The sequence below is a fragment of the Hevea brasiliensis genome, chromosome 7 (assembly GCF_030052815.1).
Source record: "Hevea brasiliensis isolate MT/VB/25A 57/8 chromosome 7, ASM3005281v1, whole genome shotgun sequence".
In the NCBI taxonomy this organism is placed as follows: domain Eukaryota; kingdom Viridiplantae; phylum Streptophyta; class Magnoliopsida; order Malpighiales; family Euphorbiaceae; genus Hevea; species Hevea brasiliensis.
The window spans coordinates 99,231,168-99,251,301 of record NC_079499.1 but is presented as its reverse complement, the minus strand read 5'-3'; the positions used below and the strand labels follow the sequence as shown (position 1 = coordinate 99,251,301).

General features: G+C 32.8%; 3 protein-coding genes and 1 pseudogene across 5 annotated transcripts; all 4 read right to left on the bottom strand.

Annotated features, from left to right (window-relative positions):
* Positions 1-1,189: 1,189 nt before the first annotated feature.
* LOC110655490 (pentatricopeptide repeat-containing protein At5g65560) lies at positions 1,190-9,681 on the bottom strand. 3 transcript variants are annotated; one of them, XM_058150268.1, is made up of 4 exons: positions 6,513-9,681; positions 3,941-4,026; positions 1,622-1,705; positions 1,190-1,262 (listed from the first exon to the last, which is right to left on the bottom strand). In XM_058150268.1, the coding sequence occupies exon 1, from the start codon at positions 9,513-9,515 to the stop codon at positions 6,780-6,782; it is 2,736 nt and encodes a 911-aa protein (XP_058006251.1). In that variant the 5' UTR covers positions 9,516-9,681; the 3' UTR covers positions 1,190-1,262; positions 1,622-1,705; positions 3,941-4,026; positions 6,513-6,779. The 3 variants fall into 3 exon arrangements, with proteins under 3 accessions (XP_058006251.1, XP_058006252.1, XP_058006250.1); XM_058150269.1 differs by having other exon boundaries at positions 1,190-1,250; XM_058150267.1 differs by lacking the exon at positions 1,190-1,262 and having other exon boundaries at positions 1,478-1,705.
* Positions 9,682-10,301: 620 nt separating this feature from the next.
* Positions 10,302-11,088, bottom strand: LOC110636726 (lectin 7-like; annotated as a pseudogene).
* Positions 11,089-15,843: 4,755 nt separating this feature from the next.
* On the bottom strand, positions 15,844-16,650 carry LOC110636727 (lectin 7-like). Its single transcript, XM_021786550.2, has one exon. The coding sequence runs from the start codon at positions 16,648-16,650 to the stop codon at positions 15,844-15,846; it is 807 nt and encodes a 268-aa protein (XP_021642242.2).
* A 1,393-nt stretch (positions 16,651-18,043) lies between these two features.
* Positions 18,044-19,904, bottom strand: LOC110636728 (lectin 7-like). The gene has a single exon (XM_058150555.1). It carries the CDS (start codon positions 18,827-18,829, stop codon positions 18,044-18,046), a length of 786 nt encoding a protein of 261 aa, XP_058006538.1. The 5' UTR covers positions 18,830-19,904.
* Between the last annotated feature and the right edge of the window lie 230 nt (positions 19,905-20,134).

Genomic DNA, 20,134 nt, shown 5'->3' with positions numbered 1-20,134 from the left:
TTAAGATGAGATATTTAAAGTGATTACTTTGAGGCAATACCATTCCATCTAAACTAACTTCTTACTTATCACCAGTTTGGCATTTACTGAACTTACAATGCATGTATTCTATCTTCGTTCTACTTAATTTCAAGTTCTTTGACTCTAAAGTACTTCTCCAAAGCTCTAGCTTTCTATTGACTCTTTCTCGCGTCTCATCTATCAGAACTATATCATCCGCAAACATCATGCACCAAAGGATACTCTTTTATATATGTTTCGTCAATTCATCTAGAACTAATGTAAAAAGGTAAGGGCTTACAGCTGAACCTTATTGTAATCCAACTGAGATATGAAAATCTCGTGTCCCCTCTCGCTGTGCACACACTAGTAGTTGCTCATTTATAAATATTTTTAATACTTGTATATACCTAATAGATACTCTCTTTTGTTCTAACACTCTCCATAAAACATCTCTTAGAACACTATCATAAGCTTTCTCCAAATCAATAAAAACCATATGTAAATATTTTTTCACATTTCTATATTTCTCCATCAAGCTTATAATGAGAAATATCGCTTTCATAATTGAACGACCGGACATGAAAATATATTTTTATAATAATTTAAATAAAAAAATATATTTTTATAATAATTTAATTTTAATTATAAAAGATATAAATAATTTTTAAAATTTTTAATTTAAATAATTACTTTTATTATTATCATTTTTTTATATAAAAAACAAAAAATAAAAAACAGATAATTGTTTTCATAAGACCTTAATTTTTATTGGTTTTTTTTTCTCCAATTATTATTTAATTAACAATTTTTCCTCCTTTTGAAGTGTTAAAGTTGATGAATTATGGTGCAGGTAATTGGTTGGTAGAGAAACCAAATGATGAACGTGGATACACTCAATTTAAATCTACACCAACGAATATAAATGCACAATTCTTTATTAAGAGATCTTCTTCTTGATGTTCTTCTTTCAGGAGATCTGTTGAGAGATCTTCGTTCAAATGTTATACTTATTGTACAAGAAATCTTTCCATAAGCTATTAATATAAAGTAGAACAATTGTCTGAGAAAAGAAAGGTCACCATAGCATACGCTATATGTGCAGCAAGCAACCTGTACTGTACTGAAGAAATGAACTTCAATTGCTGATCTTCTATTTCACCCACTTTTTTTTTTCTTTTTCTTTTTTACCTGATGATGCTTGTACAATACCCAAGTTCAATGGCATACTCTTTGTGATGTAGCAGTACCTTTTGAATGATCTAAGTAAAAGAACAAGGTAAAAGAAAAGTGGAGAAAATGGATTGAATCTAGCTCCACGCTAAAAGCTAGCTCAATGGAGAGGTTTGCCTAAATTTTATATATAGTACAAACACCTTATTACATACCAAGGTGAGACAACATATCATCTCATGCCCAGGTATAAATATCTGGAGCGTAAAGTTTGCAAGTAAACACATCTACGAATAGCTCAACATTGAAGCAAGGTAGACTTTATTACCATGTAAAAAAATGAATCTAACTCCACCCCAAAATCTAGCTTAAGTAGAGGAGGTTTGTTAATCTCAGATACGCCTTATCCCAAACTGATACGAGACAACATAGTTTTATGGCTATTTACCTTTTCTTCGTCGCCTTCGGTTGTTGGATTTAAGACTTCGATCCAACTCTCGCTCCACCAGTAATCCTTCTGATGGAATTTTGCCTAGCCAAATGAAGAAAATTATTAATGCTAAAATAGAGTTGCAATAGCACAATACTGCAGAGCATTATCTTGCTAATGTTATGTGGATGAACTATTAATCTATTGCTTCAACCCATAAGAACCAGAAATTAATTTTATATACAATCAGAAGCAAGACAATCGTGCAATGCCGAGTATGTTTCACTGTTCACTAAGGTTTCTGTACCCTGCTGGTTTCCGATGTAAATTCTTAAACAGAATACACCCACATAACAAAAACAGTAAACACTTGTGGCCCAAATTGCTCTGGATAAAACATTTAAAATTTTGATAATTAAAGAAATAGAATGGTTTGCAGATAGGTGATATTAAATCCCATGGCATATATATCGTAAATAGAGAAAGCAAACTAGCGGGATATTAAAGTCAAAAAGTGAAGTGAACTAATGACAAGAAGGGCAAAACTCTGGCATTCTAAACATCAATACAGGAGGGTATAAAAGAAGTTGATTCTGGATCTGGTAAAGAAAAATGGTGCAATCCCTACATCCTATTTAATCAGAAATATGTATGGCCTATCGTAATAGAAATACTGAAGGTTAAATTATCACAATTCTTTTCCTGGATGTAGGACTTTTACACAACAGCCATTTCATGCCACAGAACATCTTTTTCTCTTGACAAACAGCATAAATAAATCTATCTTTAAAACACAACAATCTAACATGCAAAAAATTTTTGCCATTTTTATCATAACATTCTAGCAACCTTAATTTAGTATTCTAATTTTTAACTAACGAAGCTCAAGTAAGTACTGCTAAATTCTCCACAATAATTCTATAAACATTTCAAACATAGCCCATGAAGAGCCCAAGCTTCTATGCACAAGAGAGTTTTTGCCCTTTGATTTGATACAAAATCTTTAGATTGCAGCCAATGTCTAGGACAAGTCTAGAAAGGGTGGAATCACATGTGGATAACTATGAGGCGCACTTGTGGGTGGCTGAAATCTTTTTTTTTTTTTTTTAAATTTATTTACAGAACTCATATTTGGTTGCTACTTAAAGTAAAGAAAAATTTAAAGATTCTAATATTCATATTTAGACTTTGTTTGTTTCACGGAAATATTTGTATGTGGAAAAAGTTTTCCATGGAAAATGTTTTAAAAAAAATATATTTTATAAAAATATTTTTCATTTTTTTATTGCAACGTTAAATTAATGGTATGCATTTATATCATGTATGTATAAGTGTATTCGCATTTTAATATAATCATCAAAATCTAAAAATTAGAAAATGACTTACTCTTTTAAATAGACAAATTCATTTTTCTTAAAAATGACTTAGTTTTCCCTTTGAATAGGAAAATATTTTCCGTTGATCTATTTTCATGAGTGTCCCAAACACTAGAAAATGCAGATTGTGAAACAAATAGAGCCTTAAAATTCCTTAGGAATCATACCCAAGGTGCATCAACCCATGATCAAGATGCATCACATAAACCAAGAGTCAATAATTGCAAAAACTTTTATTGACTGAATGATAGAGCATTACAAGAATAAGTACTCGTAGACTCAAAATAGCCCTAAACATTTTAAGACATTGGATTCCCAGAAGTCCTATTCATCTAGGGATCTGGACTCACAAAGATAACCTAAAAGTCTAAAACAACTAATGTTATTCTAAACCAGTAAGTTCTCAAAATAAGACTAAAAAAATAAACACAATCTGATCAGCGAACTATTCCAGCTGAGACAGATCTTACAAAAATACCCTAAATCTGGAAGTTGTGAAATAATAGAAGAGCTTGCTAGAATAGCTCTATAGAGACTATGGTATAAAATCTAATAAAAAGCCCAACAGCCTCTTTTTAAAAAACCAAGATGAGATTGACATTTAAAGTGCAACATAAAAATTTTGCAAGGACCCTCAAACTTTATCTTATTTTATTTATGATCAGGCCTCTTGTATAAGTTTAGCTCAGATCTGAAGATCTCAACACATCAATGCCCATCTTCTAAATCTATTTAGGCTTTTCTACAGCCTCAAGCCTTTTCTTTTAGTTCTGCCAACAGATGCATGTACCTTAACATCGCAATGTAGAATAACAAATTACTAATTAATGACAAAGGAAATTTTATCCAGTTGAGATTAAAAGAAAACAGAAAGTGAAAAATAAAATAGTGAAGCCATATATTTTACAGAGTGTATGTGCATGATACAATAGGCACACACCACCTGAACAAGATCCATTACCTCAATCGTCAGCTTTGAGACAGCAAATATCACCAAAGTAGGAACAGTGAAGAACCCATAATTTAAGGTAGCATCAAAACACCATCCTGTAAAGTTGCAAATGAGAATAATCCCAAGATTAGATCAAACCAAACCAAAACATCGTCCTATATTTATATTCCAGGAAAGAATCTCTCTTCTAAAGGAATAAAATGCCCAATATAACTAGAGTCTACAACTACAATCCTTCCATTTTATGTCCAATATGCTATATCTCATTGTTGTACCACCTTCTTCTCTTTAACTACCCTCTAGATCAATTTTAGGTAGGAAAAGGAATGGGTAAAAAAATAATAAACAGGAGAACATGGGAGGAAAAGAAATAAATAATTTATAATTCACTTATTTTATTTCCTTCCTCAATTTTAAACCAAAGTAGTCAAAATATTGAATACATTATGTTTCCTACTCTTGTATTCATCCTTACCAAATGTAGCACTCTTCAAAAAAAAAGAAAAAAGAAAAAAGAAAAGGCCAGACAATATACTTAAATACACAGGGAGTGCATAAGAGAGCCTCATCTTCCTAGCTTTAGTTTTCCCATTTTGAATGAAGCCTACTCTCTGCTTCAAAGACTAATCTTTACTCCAAGAAGTATCATAGATAATTACGTATTTTTCCCATTACTAAAAATTACCATCATCTGCACATTAATGTCAGATTTTGTCAATGCTAACAGCATTTAACATCTTATTTCAACTAAATGTTTATCTTGTTAAATATTAATCCTTCTAAATTTGCAATTTTATTGGTACATTTCACCTTCTTAACACAATAAAGCATCTTTATCATGTTCAAGAGTATCTTGGAAACACAGGTAACTTTTCCATTAAAATGGGGCACAAGGCAATAGACATGTGCCTACCTGAAATATTGTATAAGCCAGTTATCAAAGAATCTGACATGTCACAATGACATTAATTTTGGCAAAACTAGCAAGAGAAGCAGTATAATTTTGAATTTACTAAAATAATATAGGAAAACCAGCTTGCAAGTTTTCATTTCAGATGAGTACAATTGCTTCACTAAATGCCAACATGGAATGAAATTGACATGACTAAGAAAATGTGAAACACACACGAGAAATTCTTTTTTTTTTTTAAAAAGAACAATTGTAAGAATCAATGCACCAACTTGCAATCATTAGCATTTAACATGTTAGATAGAATCTGCGATTGGATCAAAGTTCAATGATAAAATGCCTTGTAGACTAAAAAATAGGATTGGGTCATAGGACCTTTGGTTGCTTTATTTGTTTTTTGGTAAGATCTGAATCAAAAAACTCTCTTATCACCATCCACCCTAATCTATGCACACTTCAGCTAAGTCTGGAGCATGTTGGCAGTGAGACTTGCTAGCATAGTTCATTTTAGCCAATAATGTTTGTCTTCTTCAAACATGAAATAACTAGTTTTCTAGCAATGTTTTCCCCAGAAACCAAGCATTTGATCTCCAGTATAAAGTGTCCCCATTAACTAATTGACAAATATGCTAAATCAAGTTTGATAGTACAAATGTAAAAACCTGATATAACAGAAACTCCCCCAAACTCTTTAGCTTCTAGTTTAAGACCAGTTCTCCTACTAAGCTTTAACACAAATTCATCTGTTGTTAATCATCTGTTGTTAAAACCATGTCAGCTTATATAATTATTAAAAGGGGACAAAAAAGGGTGTTGCATTGCAAAAGGTCTCATTGCAAACCCTGATTAAAATAAAAAGTAAGAGAAAAAAAAAAAGCATAACATCAATGCAACCTAATTCCATATTGAATAATAAATCCATATATTCCAAAATTTTTCCCACTTTCATATGGACTAACAGTCTAGCAATTATGTCCAAATGGAAATTCTCAGCACTCATAGGCATAAAAAATGCAAACAACCAATCTCAACAACACTTAAGATATTTCCATCAAATGGTACCAACTCTGAAGTAAAGAGCTGAATAAATGAAGTTCAAAACACATTGTGTGCTTGTGTTTTTCTTCTTCTTCTTCTTCTTCTTCTTCTTCTTCTTTTTTATTTTTTATTTTTTATTTTTTTATCTAATCAACAAAGAAAATAATGTAAGAATGCTCAACAGCACTCATAGACATCAACATTGCAACTGCCCAAATTTACAACTGCAAACAACCAATCTCAACAACACTAAGGTGTTTCCATCAAATGGCACCAACTCTAAAGTAAAGAGCTGAATAAATAAAGTTCAAACTTATCATGTGTATGTGTGTGTTGTTGTTGTTTTCTATTTTTATTATTTTTAATCTAATCAACGAAGAAAATAATGTAAAAATGCTCAATGAATGATTTATTTACCGAAGGAAAAAAAGAGCCTAAATTAATCATTTAGGCATGTGTGTGCAATAAGCTTCCGATAACACAATACCTCAACAAATACTTGGTAAAATTCACTTAGTAACTCCCCCATGTTAATTCTTTTTATATTATGCTTTTAGAAATATGATTTTATGCAAGTGAAAGAAATGGTAAAAAAAAAAAAGAAAACTTTAGAAGAGGTTACTGAGCACTTGCCTCCTGATATTCATCTAAGATTTCCTTTCTTCACTTGGTTCTGCTGCTACATCCAACAGTTTGTATCCTATAAAACAGGCACTACCTCGTTCACTGGCTATTGTCTGCAGATTCTTCAAACCAATAATCCCAGGTGATATATTTGGAGACTGCGTGCCAAAAGGATCTGAAATTCCAATTATTTACATTAGCCTCCACATTCGACATGGAACCTGAAAGGCCTTTTTCCCCGGAACAATACAATTTCACTAGAAAAAATACCAAGAATTATGTGCCATCAAGTCCTTCAATTAACATTCTATATGTTTGTGGATGAATCTGGCAACCCTTTGCCTCCATGATTCCCAGCAATTCAGAGCATCCATCAGTAAGGCCACAATTAAGCAAGCCATCAATGAGGATTTTCCAAGCTACTTCATCATAATTATACCCACAATGAAGCAAATTACAGAAAAGTACTTTAGCCTTCACTTTGTTCCCTTCATCATATAGCCTGCAGACAAGTGAATTCAAAGACTCTAGAAGTGGTAAATGACCATGCTCCATCATAGCATCTGCCAGTCTCACTGCATCACCATACATTCCAAGCTCACAGCAACAGTTGAGAAGAGAATTGTAAATATCTTCACTGGGACACATTCCTCGTTCATTCATATGATCAAATAACCTTTGAGCCACTCCCACGCTCCCCACTTTGCAAAGTCCTATGATGAGCTTTCCATAAGTGTTAACATTAGGTGAGCAGCCATGTTCCAGCATTTTATCAAAAAGCTGCAGAGCAGTTTCAAATTCCATGGTCTTCCACACATCGGCAACATCAACAAAGGAGATATTTGGAACCAAATCTAGTCCAGCATTGTTGTCCTCCTTTATTAGCTTTTCCCTAGAAAGATGCTTGATTAAAAAAGAATAGGTATGATGAGAGGGATCGCAGCCAGTATCAAACATTCGCTTAAGAACATCAAAGGCTTGATGTAATAATCCTAAACATCCATACGCATCAATTAACAATGTGTAAGTCAGAGCATCAGGCATAACGCCACTTTCAACCATTCTAGCCATCATATCCTCTGCCTCTTTTAAATTCCCTGTGCCACAATATGAATGAACAAATGCAGTGTAAATATACACATCAGGCTGGTTTCCTGAGGAAACCATTTGAGCAAAAAGCCTATGAGCATGATCAAAATCACCCCCTTTCAACATTGCTACAATAAGAATTGTGTAAGTAGAAACTGTGGGCGTCACACCCTTCTGTACCATTTGTTCCAACAACAACAATGCTTTTTTCACTTTCCTCTCTTTGCACAAACCATCTATAAGGGCATTATAAGCGGATGAATTGGGCAAACAATCCTCAGTAAGCATTTTTGCTAGCAATGAATCAGCATCATCTATCCTCCCAGCTTTGCAGTACCCATTAATTAGAGCAGAGTAAATCACTTCATTTTCCTTTATGCCTTTATCCTTGAGAGAATTGAATAAAACACGAGCTTCTTCTATTCTCTTATTTTTACAAAGCGTGTCTATAAAAACACTGTAAGTCCACTGATCAGGATTCAGGCCATTTTCCTTCATCAATTCAAGCAACCTATAAGCAGTATCTAAATGACCTACTTTACACTGCCCATGGATTAATGAATTATATGTGATCAGGTTTGGTGTCAGCCTATGCTCAAGCATTTTATTAAGCACCGACATTGCCTTGTGCACATTTTTCCTTTTGCAAAAACCACATATCAATTCATTGTATGTACGCTCATTTGGGCTACAGTTATTTGAGTGCATCAAATCCAAAATTTCCTGTGCGGACTCCATCATCCCCTCCTTGCAATACCCATCAATCAAAGCATTGTAGGTAGCCACACTTGGAACCAACCCTTTCTCCATCATCTCGTTTAGCAGTCTTCTACTCTCATCAAACTTTCTTTCCTTCGACATAGAATCAATCATCACAGTGTAAGTATGAACATTTGGCTCACAACCTCTGTTCCTCATCTCATTAAAGAAATTTATAGCTTCCAATTTCCTATCATTTTCAAACAATGCATCTATAATCACTGTATATGTACGTACAGTTGGATAACAATCATCCTCCTTCATCTTCTTAAACACACTAACACCTTCATCAACCCTTCTAGCCTCACAAAGCCCATGTATAAGGTTTGTGTACGAAACCTCATTTCTTCGACAACCCTTTTTCGGCATCATCTTAAAAACATTATATGCACTATTTACATCTTTATTCCTGCAATGCCCCAATATCAACGAAGTATAAGTAAAGGTATCCGGCCTCAAACCCGCCTGCAAAATCTTACTCACATATAAATCAGCCGCAACTACATTACCCATCTTACAATAAGCATTTACCATGGTATTTAACGTATATATATTTGGTTCAAGCATGTCACTGAGCATCTCTGCATAAACACTCTTCATTTCATTAATCATCAGAAACCTTGATAACATCATTAGTAGCTCATTATAGGTCCTAATAGTGAACTTAAACTTATGTTCATTACTGTCCCTATTCATTTCCCTTAGAAAATCTAAAGTGAACCGAATATCATCGATGGAAATGCAACTTTTGATCATGGAAATACGGATTTTCTCAGAAACACCAAAAAACTTACTTCTAATCAAAATGTTTAAAAGCAGGGAATGAGATTGGACGCTATGTTTAAACCCAGGTTTTCGAGCAATGAATTGGAAAAACTTGAGTGCGATTTGGGGATCGAGATTTGGGTTATTACTGAAGAGAGAGGATACAAGGGATGGAGAGATGCTTGGAATTAAGTTGCGAAGGGAAGGATGTTTTTGCCAACTTGGATGCGCGAGAATAGAAAGAAGCTGGGAGGAGAGATCAGGTGGGTCAGGGTCTACCGGAAGAGGGGCGATTGAGGAGGAGCAAATGGGTCTTTTGAGGTGGTGACGGTGAAGGTGAAGTTGAAGGAGGAGGATCAAGGACTTACCTGGGTAAATAATGACCTTTGATTTTCTCATCTTGGAGCATCAGAGATTGGTGAATGCTCCATTCATGGAGCCACGTTCTCAGGTGTTTTGGTGCATTAGGATCAGAGGGAGCTAAGAAAACAGGGGAAGGAGATGAAGATTTTGGTCTGTGCAAAGAAACCTGGAAATGGCTGCGGCTATAGAGAAGAAGCGTTATGGGTGTTTTGATCGAATTGGGTTTAGGACCATGGGCTTGCCCTTCATAAGGCGCCAGGCCCATCCCCTTTTTGTTTATGTGAAATTGATTGTGATGCTTCAAAAATAATTTTTCAGAGTTTTTGACTCCAATTGAGATCAATACATCCAAGAAATGATTATGTGGGTTTCCTTGTAGAATTATTCCCTATTTTTAATTTTTAGGGAACTTTTATTTTAAAATTATTCTAATAAGATAATTCTATTAAAATGTGAGAGACTTAATCATGTGCAAATTGATTGGATGTATACACCTGAGTGTAGATAAGACTCACACTTAAATCATTAATCAAAAAATTAATTAGTAATTTTTTTGACCTTATTGTGCCTTGATGTTAAAATTATACTATAAAAGATTGTTAGAAAAAATAACTATAAAAGATATAGGCTAAATCAAAACGAAGAATGGACATTTATGAATGAATCACCATTATTACAACAGCCCTGATAAGTGACATTGAATGAAAAGAAAAAGGAAGGAATGCTCGAGGCTATCAATCCTACGGCTTTATTCTTTCAATAGAATATTTAAGTTTTGGCTTATTTTTCCTCTTTTTTACCTTTCCCATCACTGATCTTGCCTTACAAGGTTGAATAAAATTCCCAAGAAAAAATGCTATTTGTTTCGACTGCTGTACCAGTAGAAGCAGAGAAACCAATTCGAGCCCATTCAGGCAAGACGTCTCTGAGATCAATAGTGTATGAGAAGCTATAAATCCCTCTGAACACCGGGTTCTGGGCATCGCTCACAAAGACACTCAAGTTCTTGGTAACAGAATCGTAGTTCACTCGTGCATTTACTACTGCTCCATCGTAGATGTTGTTTTTCCATATAACTTCTTCTACAGAGACAATGGAGTTCACATTGATCCCTACGTGATCGTAGCTTGGATCCCATGGATTGCTATAAGAATCAAACTCAACTGCAACAATTTGGTTTGCTTTGGAGGCATTGAGAGCAGTTTCAGGGCTAAACAATGCAAGGTAACCCCCAACTGCTTTAGGAGGGATCTCAGATTCAACGGGTGCAAGGAAAAATGGTTGGGTCCTTAACATCCTTGGCAATAAAAGAGAAGTGTGTTGTGAAGTCTGTGAGCTTTCCTGTCTGGGCATCCCGGATGTGCACAGGTCGAATATAAGAGGCACGACCAGCACTGTAAGTGAGATTGTTGTCTATTTGATTCCTGGAGAGTTGGAGAACTCCACTGGATGAGAATGCATCACCTTGGAAGGAAATGCCTCCCATGTTTGGATAGAAAGTGTTGAAGTTGAAGGAAGTTGAGTTTACATGGGGAAGTAGCAACACAAAGCAAAGCAAGAAGATCTTAGGGAGAACGGAGAGAGGGGTCAGTTGAGCTTGAACAGCCATATATGATCATTGAAATGTTAGCTTATGGTGGATTGAGTAGTGGACGTACAGGCTTGAGATGGAGCACTTGTTTAAATAGGAGCACTGGCCGAGTCTGTCTTGTTTGCACCGAGCTATTCTAGAATTTGCCACGAGCTAGTTTCTGCGAAATTAGTTAACCATGCAAAAGATAAGATAAAAATTTATTTAGATATAACGTATTATATCTTAAATCCACAATAAATTGTGTTTAGAGAATAATTTCTTCAAAAAATAAATGTATTAGCCCATAATTAAATCTTTTTCTCAAATTAGCTCAGAAATTAAGAATTAAAATTCTTAATTAAGAGGTCTAACGTTGAAATTCTGTAAATTAAAATGGGAAGACTATGGGGGAAAAAGAGAAAAAAGTTGACATCATTAATCATCAGAAAACTTGATAGCATCATTAGTAGCTCATTATAAGTCCTAACAGTGAGCTTAAATTATGTTCATTGATGTGAATTAACCACAACTGCTTGTGTCATTCAAGTAATATAGAAAAAGATATTGTTCTCACGAAAAATTATGTTTTTAATTAAATTTTTAATGTAAAATAAACTATATATGTTAAAATTATATTTTAATAAAACAATCAAAAGATATTGAAAATTTAAAGTTTAAGGTATGGAAACTCAATTTAAACAATAAACTAATTTAATGATTGACTAAATTAAGAAAATAAGATATTGTTAATAAAAATAGGCAAAATGAGATAAACTAGAGCACTCAAAATTAAAATTCCAAGCAACAAATGGTCAAATGACGATTCCAAAGTTAGAGGTTCATATTTAAGTCAATTTGAAATTTTTCCTTATTAGCCCAATTCATGAAGTTTATGAGTATACAGGAAATCAATTTTAAAATCATTTGAAATCTCTTTTGACTGAAATAAAGAGCGTTTTAGTTGATTAAATCCTACTTTGTGGTGTTTAAAATCAACCAAAATCCACTAAAATCTTTAATCAATCTATAAAACATCTTAATCCTTAGTCTATTTTAGATCTAAGTTATTTAAGTCTAATTTTTTTATTATCTATTACTTGATTTTTTTTTCTTGTTGTTCTTCTATCAAAGATTAAGAACATAACTTACTGGGGCCTTACACTAAGTATGTTAATAAGCTCATAAGAAATGGATTAAACCTTATAAATTTCATTTAATTAGGACTAACCCAGTTCAAATCTATAAAATAACTCAAATATTATATCTCAACTCCAGATCTAAGAAAATTACTCACAATCCATATTCTATAAAAGAGATTCTAAGTTAAAGAAGAAATAAAACATTAAAAATAAACTAAAATTGAAAACTTGATATTTAGCATGAAGAAATGGTGAAGAAAAAAGCAAAATCCCAGTTGCAAGTCAAAAACAACTTTCTTCCTCTTTTATCTCTCTCATTTTCTTCAATTATTTTTTCTTTTTGCAAAAAGTAATGAAAGGAAGTTTATATTCCTCCTGACAAAAACCCTAAAATAGGCTAAAATTGGATCTTGTGTGAAGTCATTGCACATATGTAAAAATGCCACATCAGTTGATTTCAGTAAAGTTGCATAGGCTGTGTAGGATTTTGTGCAGAATCGAGTTTGATAAGGATGGACTTGCATGACTATGCAAGTCCCTATGCACATTTTGGCAAGTTTTAGATCCTATCATGTGATTGTATAAGCAGTTGCATGGCCATGCAAAAGGCTATGCAACTTTCTGCAGCTCTAGACAATTTTTCAACTTATTGCATAAAGCAATTATATAAGTTATGTAATAGGTTGTCAAAATTTCAACAACCCTAAATTGCTCTTTGAATTTGTGTATAAGAAGTTGCACAAGTTATGCAGGATCTTGTGCAACTTTTGATAGAGTTGTAACTATTTTTTGGATTTTCGCATAAGCAGTTTGCACAATTTATGCATGAAGTTATGCAACTTTTGACAGAAATCAACGTCTTCCCTATTTTTTTATTTTTTTTGATGCAGGTTACATAAGTTGTACAGCTTCTTATATAACATTCAGCGGCCTTCAAATTTTAACAATTTTTAGACTTTATTTTTAGCATCTTTGGACTTGGAATTCATTTTTTAAATATGCAATTGACTCCTAATTTTTCAAAAATACTATTTAACCTACAAAACAAGAATAAATTCACAAATTAAACTAAAATTAATAAGTATGAAAAATTAATTAAATAACCAATAAAATTAACCAAAATTAATTAATAAAATGGCAAAATGACTATGAAATCTAACCTAATCAATATATGACATGCAAATATCATTCATTATTATCTCTATTCATTTCCTTTAGAAAATCTAAAGTGAACCGAATATCATGGATGGAAATGCAACTTTTGATCATGGAAATACATATTTTCTCAGAAACACTAAACAACTTATTTCTAGTCAAAATGTTTAAAAGTAGGGAATGAGATTGGATGCTATGTTCAAATCCAGGTTTTCGAGCAATAAATCGGAAAAACTTGAGGGCAATTTGGGGATCGAGATTTGGGTTATTGCTGAAGAGAGAGGATACGTGGCATAGAGAGATGCTCGGAATTAGATTGCAAAGGGAAGGTTGTTTTTGCCAACTTGGATGGGAGAAAATACAAAGAAGCTAGGTGGAGAGATCAGGTGGGTCAGGGTTTACCGGAAGAGGGGTGATTGAAGAGGAGCAAATGAGTCTTTTGAGGTGGTGATGGTGAAGGTGAAAGTGAAGGGAAAGTGAAGGAGGAGGATTAAGGAGTCACTTGGGTAAGTAATGACCTGATTTTCTCATCTTGGAGCATCAGAGATTGTTGAATGCTCCATTCATGGAGCCAAGTTCTCATTTGGTGCATTTGGATCAAAGGGAACTAAAAAACAGTGGAAGGAGGTGGAGATTTTAGTCTGTGCAAAGAAACCTGAAATTGGCAACGACTATAGAGAAGAAGCATTTGTGGGTGTTTTGATCGAATTGTGTTTCAGACTATGGGCTTGCCCTTCATGAGGTGTTAGGCCCATCCCTTCTTTTATTTTTCTGAATTGATTGTGATGCTTCAAAAATATTTTTCAGAGTTTTTGACTCGAATTGAGATCAATACATCTAAGAAATGATTATGTGGGTTTCCTTGTAGAATTATTTCCTATTTTTAATTTTCAGGGAACTTTCATACTAAAATTACTTATGTTAAAGTTAACTATAATTTAAAAAAAATATTTTGTACTACATATTTTTGAAAAAAAAAATGTTCATGAATAAAAAAAAAATTAAATTTGCGGAGTTCAATCATGATGGAATGTGAGAAACTCTCTAATCCTTTTAAAATCACACTGTTCAATATCTCATTTATTTCTAACCAACTTGAAGGTCCAAACCTAATAATAGTGTAGATTCACCTAAAATAAATCCTCTTATATCCTGTCAAATTAAGAAGATATTTGGTTTAACTTATAAAAATCAGTTTATAATTATTTATTATTGATAAATTAATTTAAACTCATAAATATTTAAAATTTTAAGCAGTTATATGTTTAGTTAAAGTATTAATAAATAACTAATAAAGGGTTAATTTATTTATTAAAAATTAGTTTATAAACACATTTATTATTAAAATGACTAAAAAATATTAAATTAGATTGATGGTGAAATTTTAAAAATTAAATGAGAATAATATAATAAAACACTTAATTAAACTAGTTTATAAACACCAAAAAAGATAAATTTTTATTTTAATTTTTTTTAACTTATAAACTCAATTTATATATCCAAAAATTATTATAAATTAATAAATTAATTTATTTTTAAAACTTATCAATTTATAAATTAAAACAAATATCCTCCATCATCAACCCATATGATCTTTGACATCAATCTTATCTCCACTCTTTCCAATAGAAAAATGAAGCAATAAATACCCATTAAGATTTGCAAACAGGATAGAGATATATAATATGGAAAAATAGCTTCTGTTGTTGTGAAAAATAAAAAAAGAACATATAGCTTTTGTTTTATGTTTTATTAACTTGGCCATATTTGAAGCAACTCATTTAGTTATCTATAAATAAAATGTGAGTTTTTCATATATATATATATATATATATATGTGTTTTCATGGTGTAGTTGTTTTGTTTGATTCTCTTGTCCTCAACTGCAGAAACAAAATAAAAGAAAAATTATTATTTAATTTTTGTATTATTGTAAATTAATAATTTAATTTTTATGTGACAGTCTTTAAATTTTAATACTATCATGCACTTTTACTTACGAGTATTTACTATTATAAATATTTTTATCTTTAAATTTTATCATAATACTTTTATCCCTTATTAGCACCTCCTCGTCCTAACTAATGGTTTATATTGATAAAAATGAATGGAGAGATTATACAGTTAAGAGAATCAAATATGAGAAATTAAATTATGAATTTTTTAAAACACGATAATTAAATCATTAATTTTAATATAATTGATGAATTAAATAATAATTTTCTAAAAATAAAATAGAGAATTTATTGTTCCTTGATGTTAAAATTATACTATAATAAGATTGTTACCAAAAGAAAAACTATAAAAGATGTAGGCTAAATCAAAACGAACAATGGACTTCACTGATGAATGAATCATCATTTATTACAACAGCCCTAATAAGGAGCAAATGGTTGACATTGAATGAAAAGAACGAGGAAGGAAATTCATAATTCTCAAGGCTATCAATCCTATGAATAGAATTTTCCTCTTTTACCTTTCCCATCACTGATCTTGCCTCACAAGGTTGAATAAAATTCCCAAGAAAGAATGCCATTTGTTTCGACTGCTGTACCAGTAGAAGCAGAGAAACCAATTCGAGCCCATTCAGGCAAGACGTCGCTGAGATCAACAGTGTATGAGAAGCTATAAACCCCTCTGAACACTGGGTTCTGGGCATCGCTTACAAAGACACTCAAGTTCTTGGTAACAGAATCGTAGTTCACCCATGCATTTACTACTGCTCCATCGTAGATGTTGTTTTTCCACATAACTTCTGCTACAGAGAAAATGGAGTTCACATTGATCCCTACATGATCATAGCTTGGATCCCATGGATTGCTATAAGAATCAAACTCAACTGCAACAATTTGGTTTGCTTTGGAGGCATTGAGAGCAGTTTCAGGGCTAAACAATGCAAGGTAACCCCCAACGGCTTTAGGAGGGATTTCAGATTCAAGAGGTGCAAGGAAAAAAGTTAGCCCATCACCATAAATGGTTGGGTCCTTAACATCCTTGGCAATAAAAGAGAAGCGAGTTGTGAAGTCTGTGAGCCTTCCTGTCTGGGCATCCCAGATGTGCACAGGTCGAATATAAGAGGCACGACCAGCACTGTAAGTGAGATTGTTGTCTATTTGATTCCTGGAGAGTTGGAGAACTCCACTAGATGAGAATGCATCACCTTGGAAGGAAATGCCTCCCATGTTTGGATAGAAAGTGTTGAAGGAGAAGGAAGTTGAGTTTACATGGGGGAGTAGCAACACAAAGCAAGGGAAAAAGATCTTAGTGAGAAAGGAGAGAGGGGTCAGCTGAGCTTGAACAGCCATATATGATTATTGAATGCTAGCTTATGGTGGATTGAGTAGTGGACTTACAGGCTTGAGATGGAGCACTGGTTTAAATAGGAGAAGGATCCGTGTCCAGTGAGAGCCTGTAACTAATGCCAGCTATTCCTCTTGTAGCTACGTTCTGAATTTCCCAAAGTATTAGTTAATGCCGTCTGCTGGCCTTGTCTGTCTTGTTTGCACCGAAGAATATTAGAATTTGCCACCGGCTAGTTTTCTGCGAAATTAGTCAACCATGCAAAACTTAATATAAAAATTTATTTAAATATAATATATTATAATATTATATTTTAAATTCACAATAAACCAAAATTATACAATAATTTCTATAAGAATATAGCTTATAATTTCGATGTCTTAAAGCTACACCGAGTCAATATGAAATAATATAACAAATATACTTTAATTTGTATGTATGCTATTGAATCAACATTAAATTATATCAATATAAAGTAAAGTCATTTCGATAAAAATTAATTCCATGAAAACAGAAAGATGAAATTGTCCTTTATTGCGAATTATTTTTAATAAGCAATTCATGCATGTTTCTATTTTTAAGACTTAATTCGAAATATCACAGTTAAGAAAAAATTTTAATATTAATTTATATTAAATTTATTTATTTTAATTTTATATTATTTTAAATAAAAAGTTTTTAAATTTAAATTATGGCACCATTTCCTATATTACAACCAAAAAGATGGAAAAGCCATTATTAATTTGAACTAATTATTAAGGAGAAAATAACCGATGGCCAAGAAGTTAGAAATGATTTAATTAATAACAAGATGATATGATGGGCAATATCTGTAAACTCAATTGTAATTTCTTAATAATATTAGTGGTATGTCTGATTTATATTGGGAGAATTTCCATTCACCTAAATTTTCTATTAAAAAAAGGATGATTATACGTGAATATTGTTAAAGCCATATATGGTTTGCAAATTAATTAGATACTAAAATTTGATATTAACTTAATTGACTTAATTAAACCCTAATCCTAAATTAATTAGAGTTATTAGCTATATGAATTCCTTTCTCACATTCAACTCGGTTTAAAAGCTATATCTTAAGGAAAGTTCTTCCCTTTCATTTTTCTTAGTTTTTCTATTTTGCTTCTTTTAATTTGTTGGATATATATTGTTATTAGTTTAAGACCTTCTGTGCCAATTTTCTTGCAAATGGACTTGTTTAAAGATTAAAGAGTGCTCGATTTGTAGCTTGCCACTTATCGAGCAGAGCGTGCTAATGAAGTTAGAGTAATTAAATCAAAGTAAGGCTAATTTTACCAACGAGTTGTTTATTACAACTGGGAGTACATTATTCAGTGATTTATTGTCAGAATCAAGAAAAACACTTTGCCTTCTTCAATTCTAGTTTTCCAAGCTTGAATAAAATTCCCAAGAAAGAATGCCATGTAGTTCAATAGAGGCACCAGTGGCAGCCGAAATACCTATTGTAGCCCATTCAGGTAAAACTTCCCTCAGATCAACAAGATGCGACAAGCTAAAATTTTCCCCTTCTGAATTGGCAAAGACGCTCAGGGTCCTGGAAGTAGAGTCATAACTAACCCATGCATTTACCACAGTTCCAGTAGGAAATATATCTACCCACGTACAATATGCCACAGCTTCAATGGAATTAATATTAATGCCTATATGATTATAGGGCGGATCCCATGAGTTTGGATAAGAATCAAACTCAACTGCAACAATATGATTCTCTGTGGAGCCAGTACTACTGTTAGGACTAAATAGTCCAAGTAATCCACCAGATGAATTAGCAGGGATCTCAGATCCAACAGGTGCCAGGAAAAATGATAATCCATCACCATAATTTGTTGGGTCAATTGATTTCACCTCAAAAGAGAAATGGGAAGTGAAATCTGTGAGGTTTCCTGTCTTGCCATCCCAAATGTGCACTGGCAGAATGTAGGTGGCACGACCAACACTATAAGTGAGGTTATCATCCTTGCCATTCTTTGTGAGGTGGAGAACTCCACTTGATGAGAATGCATCTCCTTCCAAGGAGATACCTCCTATGTTTGGATAGAAACTGTTGTAGTTAAAAGAAATTGAATTTGCAAGGGGAAGAAGTATCATGAAGAGAAAGATTAAGATTTTATGAAGACATGAACTGGAAAGAGGGAGAGGCATCATGATTGAAAAAGAAAATAGTAGATGTGAAATTGGGGAAAGGGTTAGGACATGAGACTACTTTATATAGCAATTAGATGCTTGTCAGTATCTTGTGTGGAAGTTTCTGTATTGTGCCCGTTTCTTTGTTTGCTCCGATTTCTAGCCGGCTAGGTATTGCCTGGTCTGCTTCGAAAATTTCAGTTGTGCTACGTAATTTTCTGTCTCCAACTTAAGATGCATACAAGAGAAGAGGGGTGGGGGTGGCTATAAAGTCTTTAAAAATAACTTTGTTTTCCCATTAATTAAGAAAATATCTTTCTTTAAACAAACGGTGAGTTCTGACAATAAAAAATGAATAATCCTTCATAAATGCTTAAAAAAAATTATATTATTTACAATATAGCCCATACAAAACATAATCGAATTCTTTGTTCAACGGAAAAACTCAACAAGCAAGTTAAATGTGCATACTTTGTAACCAGACCAAAAACTAGAAGGGAATTGTAAATGATCTCAGATTTTGCAACTGGTCATAATTAGGCATTGTTTAACAAAGTACCACTGAAATAAAAACTAGAAATTCAAAATTTCAACAAGCGTTCCCATTTTCCGTGAATTTCTTATCAACAAACATATATATCAATCAATGTCTGATAAAATTAAAATTTCCTTAACAATTTTGAAATATAAAAGAAAGAAAAAATTATTTACGGTACAGACCTCTGGTTGAGGTCTTCAAGAGTATAATGGACACACACGCGAGCAGCCCATGGTCGACTGAATTGAGAGAGAATCAAAGAAAAAAAAAATCCTCTAATTGTTGAGAACAGTTGACTATCAGAATCTATGCAGTTACAGATGCAAATAACTATCGAAGAATGAGGGGTTCACTTGGTCCATTCGCATACCAAATCAGATTTTCGAGTTTACTCCACACGGCTTGATGACGCCTCTAATTGCCACAATGGAGATGTGTTCAAGGGGAAGCATTTTTGAAAATTTTTAGCAAATGAGTTTGGTATAGAGAAGTATAAGTTGAGGAAGGAGAAAAGAGAATGGGTCAGGAAAAGGTGTTGGAGAAAAGAGTTTTTTTTTTTTTTTTTCCTTTTTTGAGAAGAAAATAGAGTAATATCTGAAATTTTTAAAAGCAAGATATGATATTCATTTGCGTTAACGTGTTTATACAACAAGTTAGACTAAAGTTTGTTTATCAAACTTCCATGATCTAAGGAAGTTTGTCTTCCAAACTCTAGCTCAAAATAAGCTCCTCCATACCTTTATAACAACTTCATAACTAAATTAAGATATAAATAATAACAAACATTA

Excerpts from the sequence above, each read along its gene's own strand:
- LOC110636727 (XM_021786550.2), bottom strand. The coding sequence starts at position 16,650 with ATGGCTGTTCAAGCTCAGCTGACCCCTCTCTCCTTTCTCACTAAGATC.
- LOC110636728 (XM_058150555.1), bottom strand. The coding sequence starts at position 18,829 with ATGATGCCTCTCCCTCTTTCCAGTTCATGTCTTCATAAAATCTTAATC.
- LOC110655490 (XM_058150268.1), bottom strand. The coding sequence starts at position 9,515 with ATGAGAAAATCAAAGGTCATTATTTACCCAGGTAAGTCCTTGATCCTC.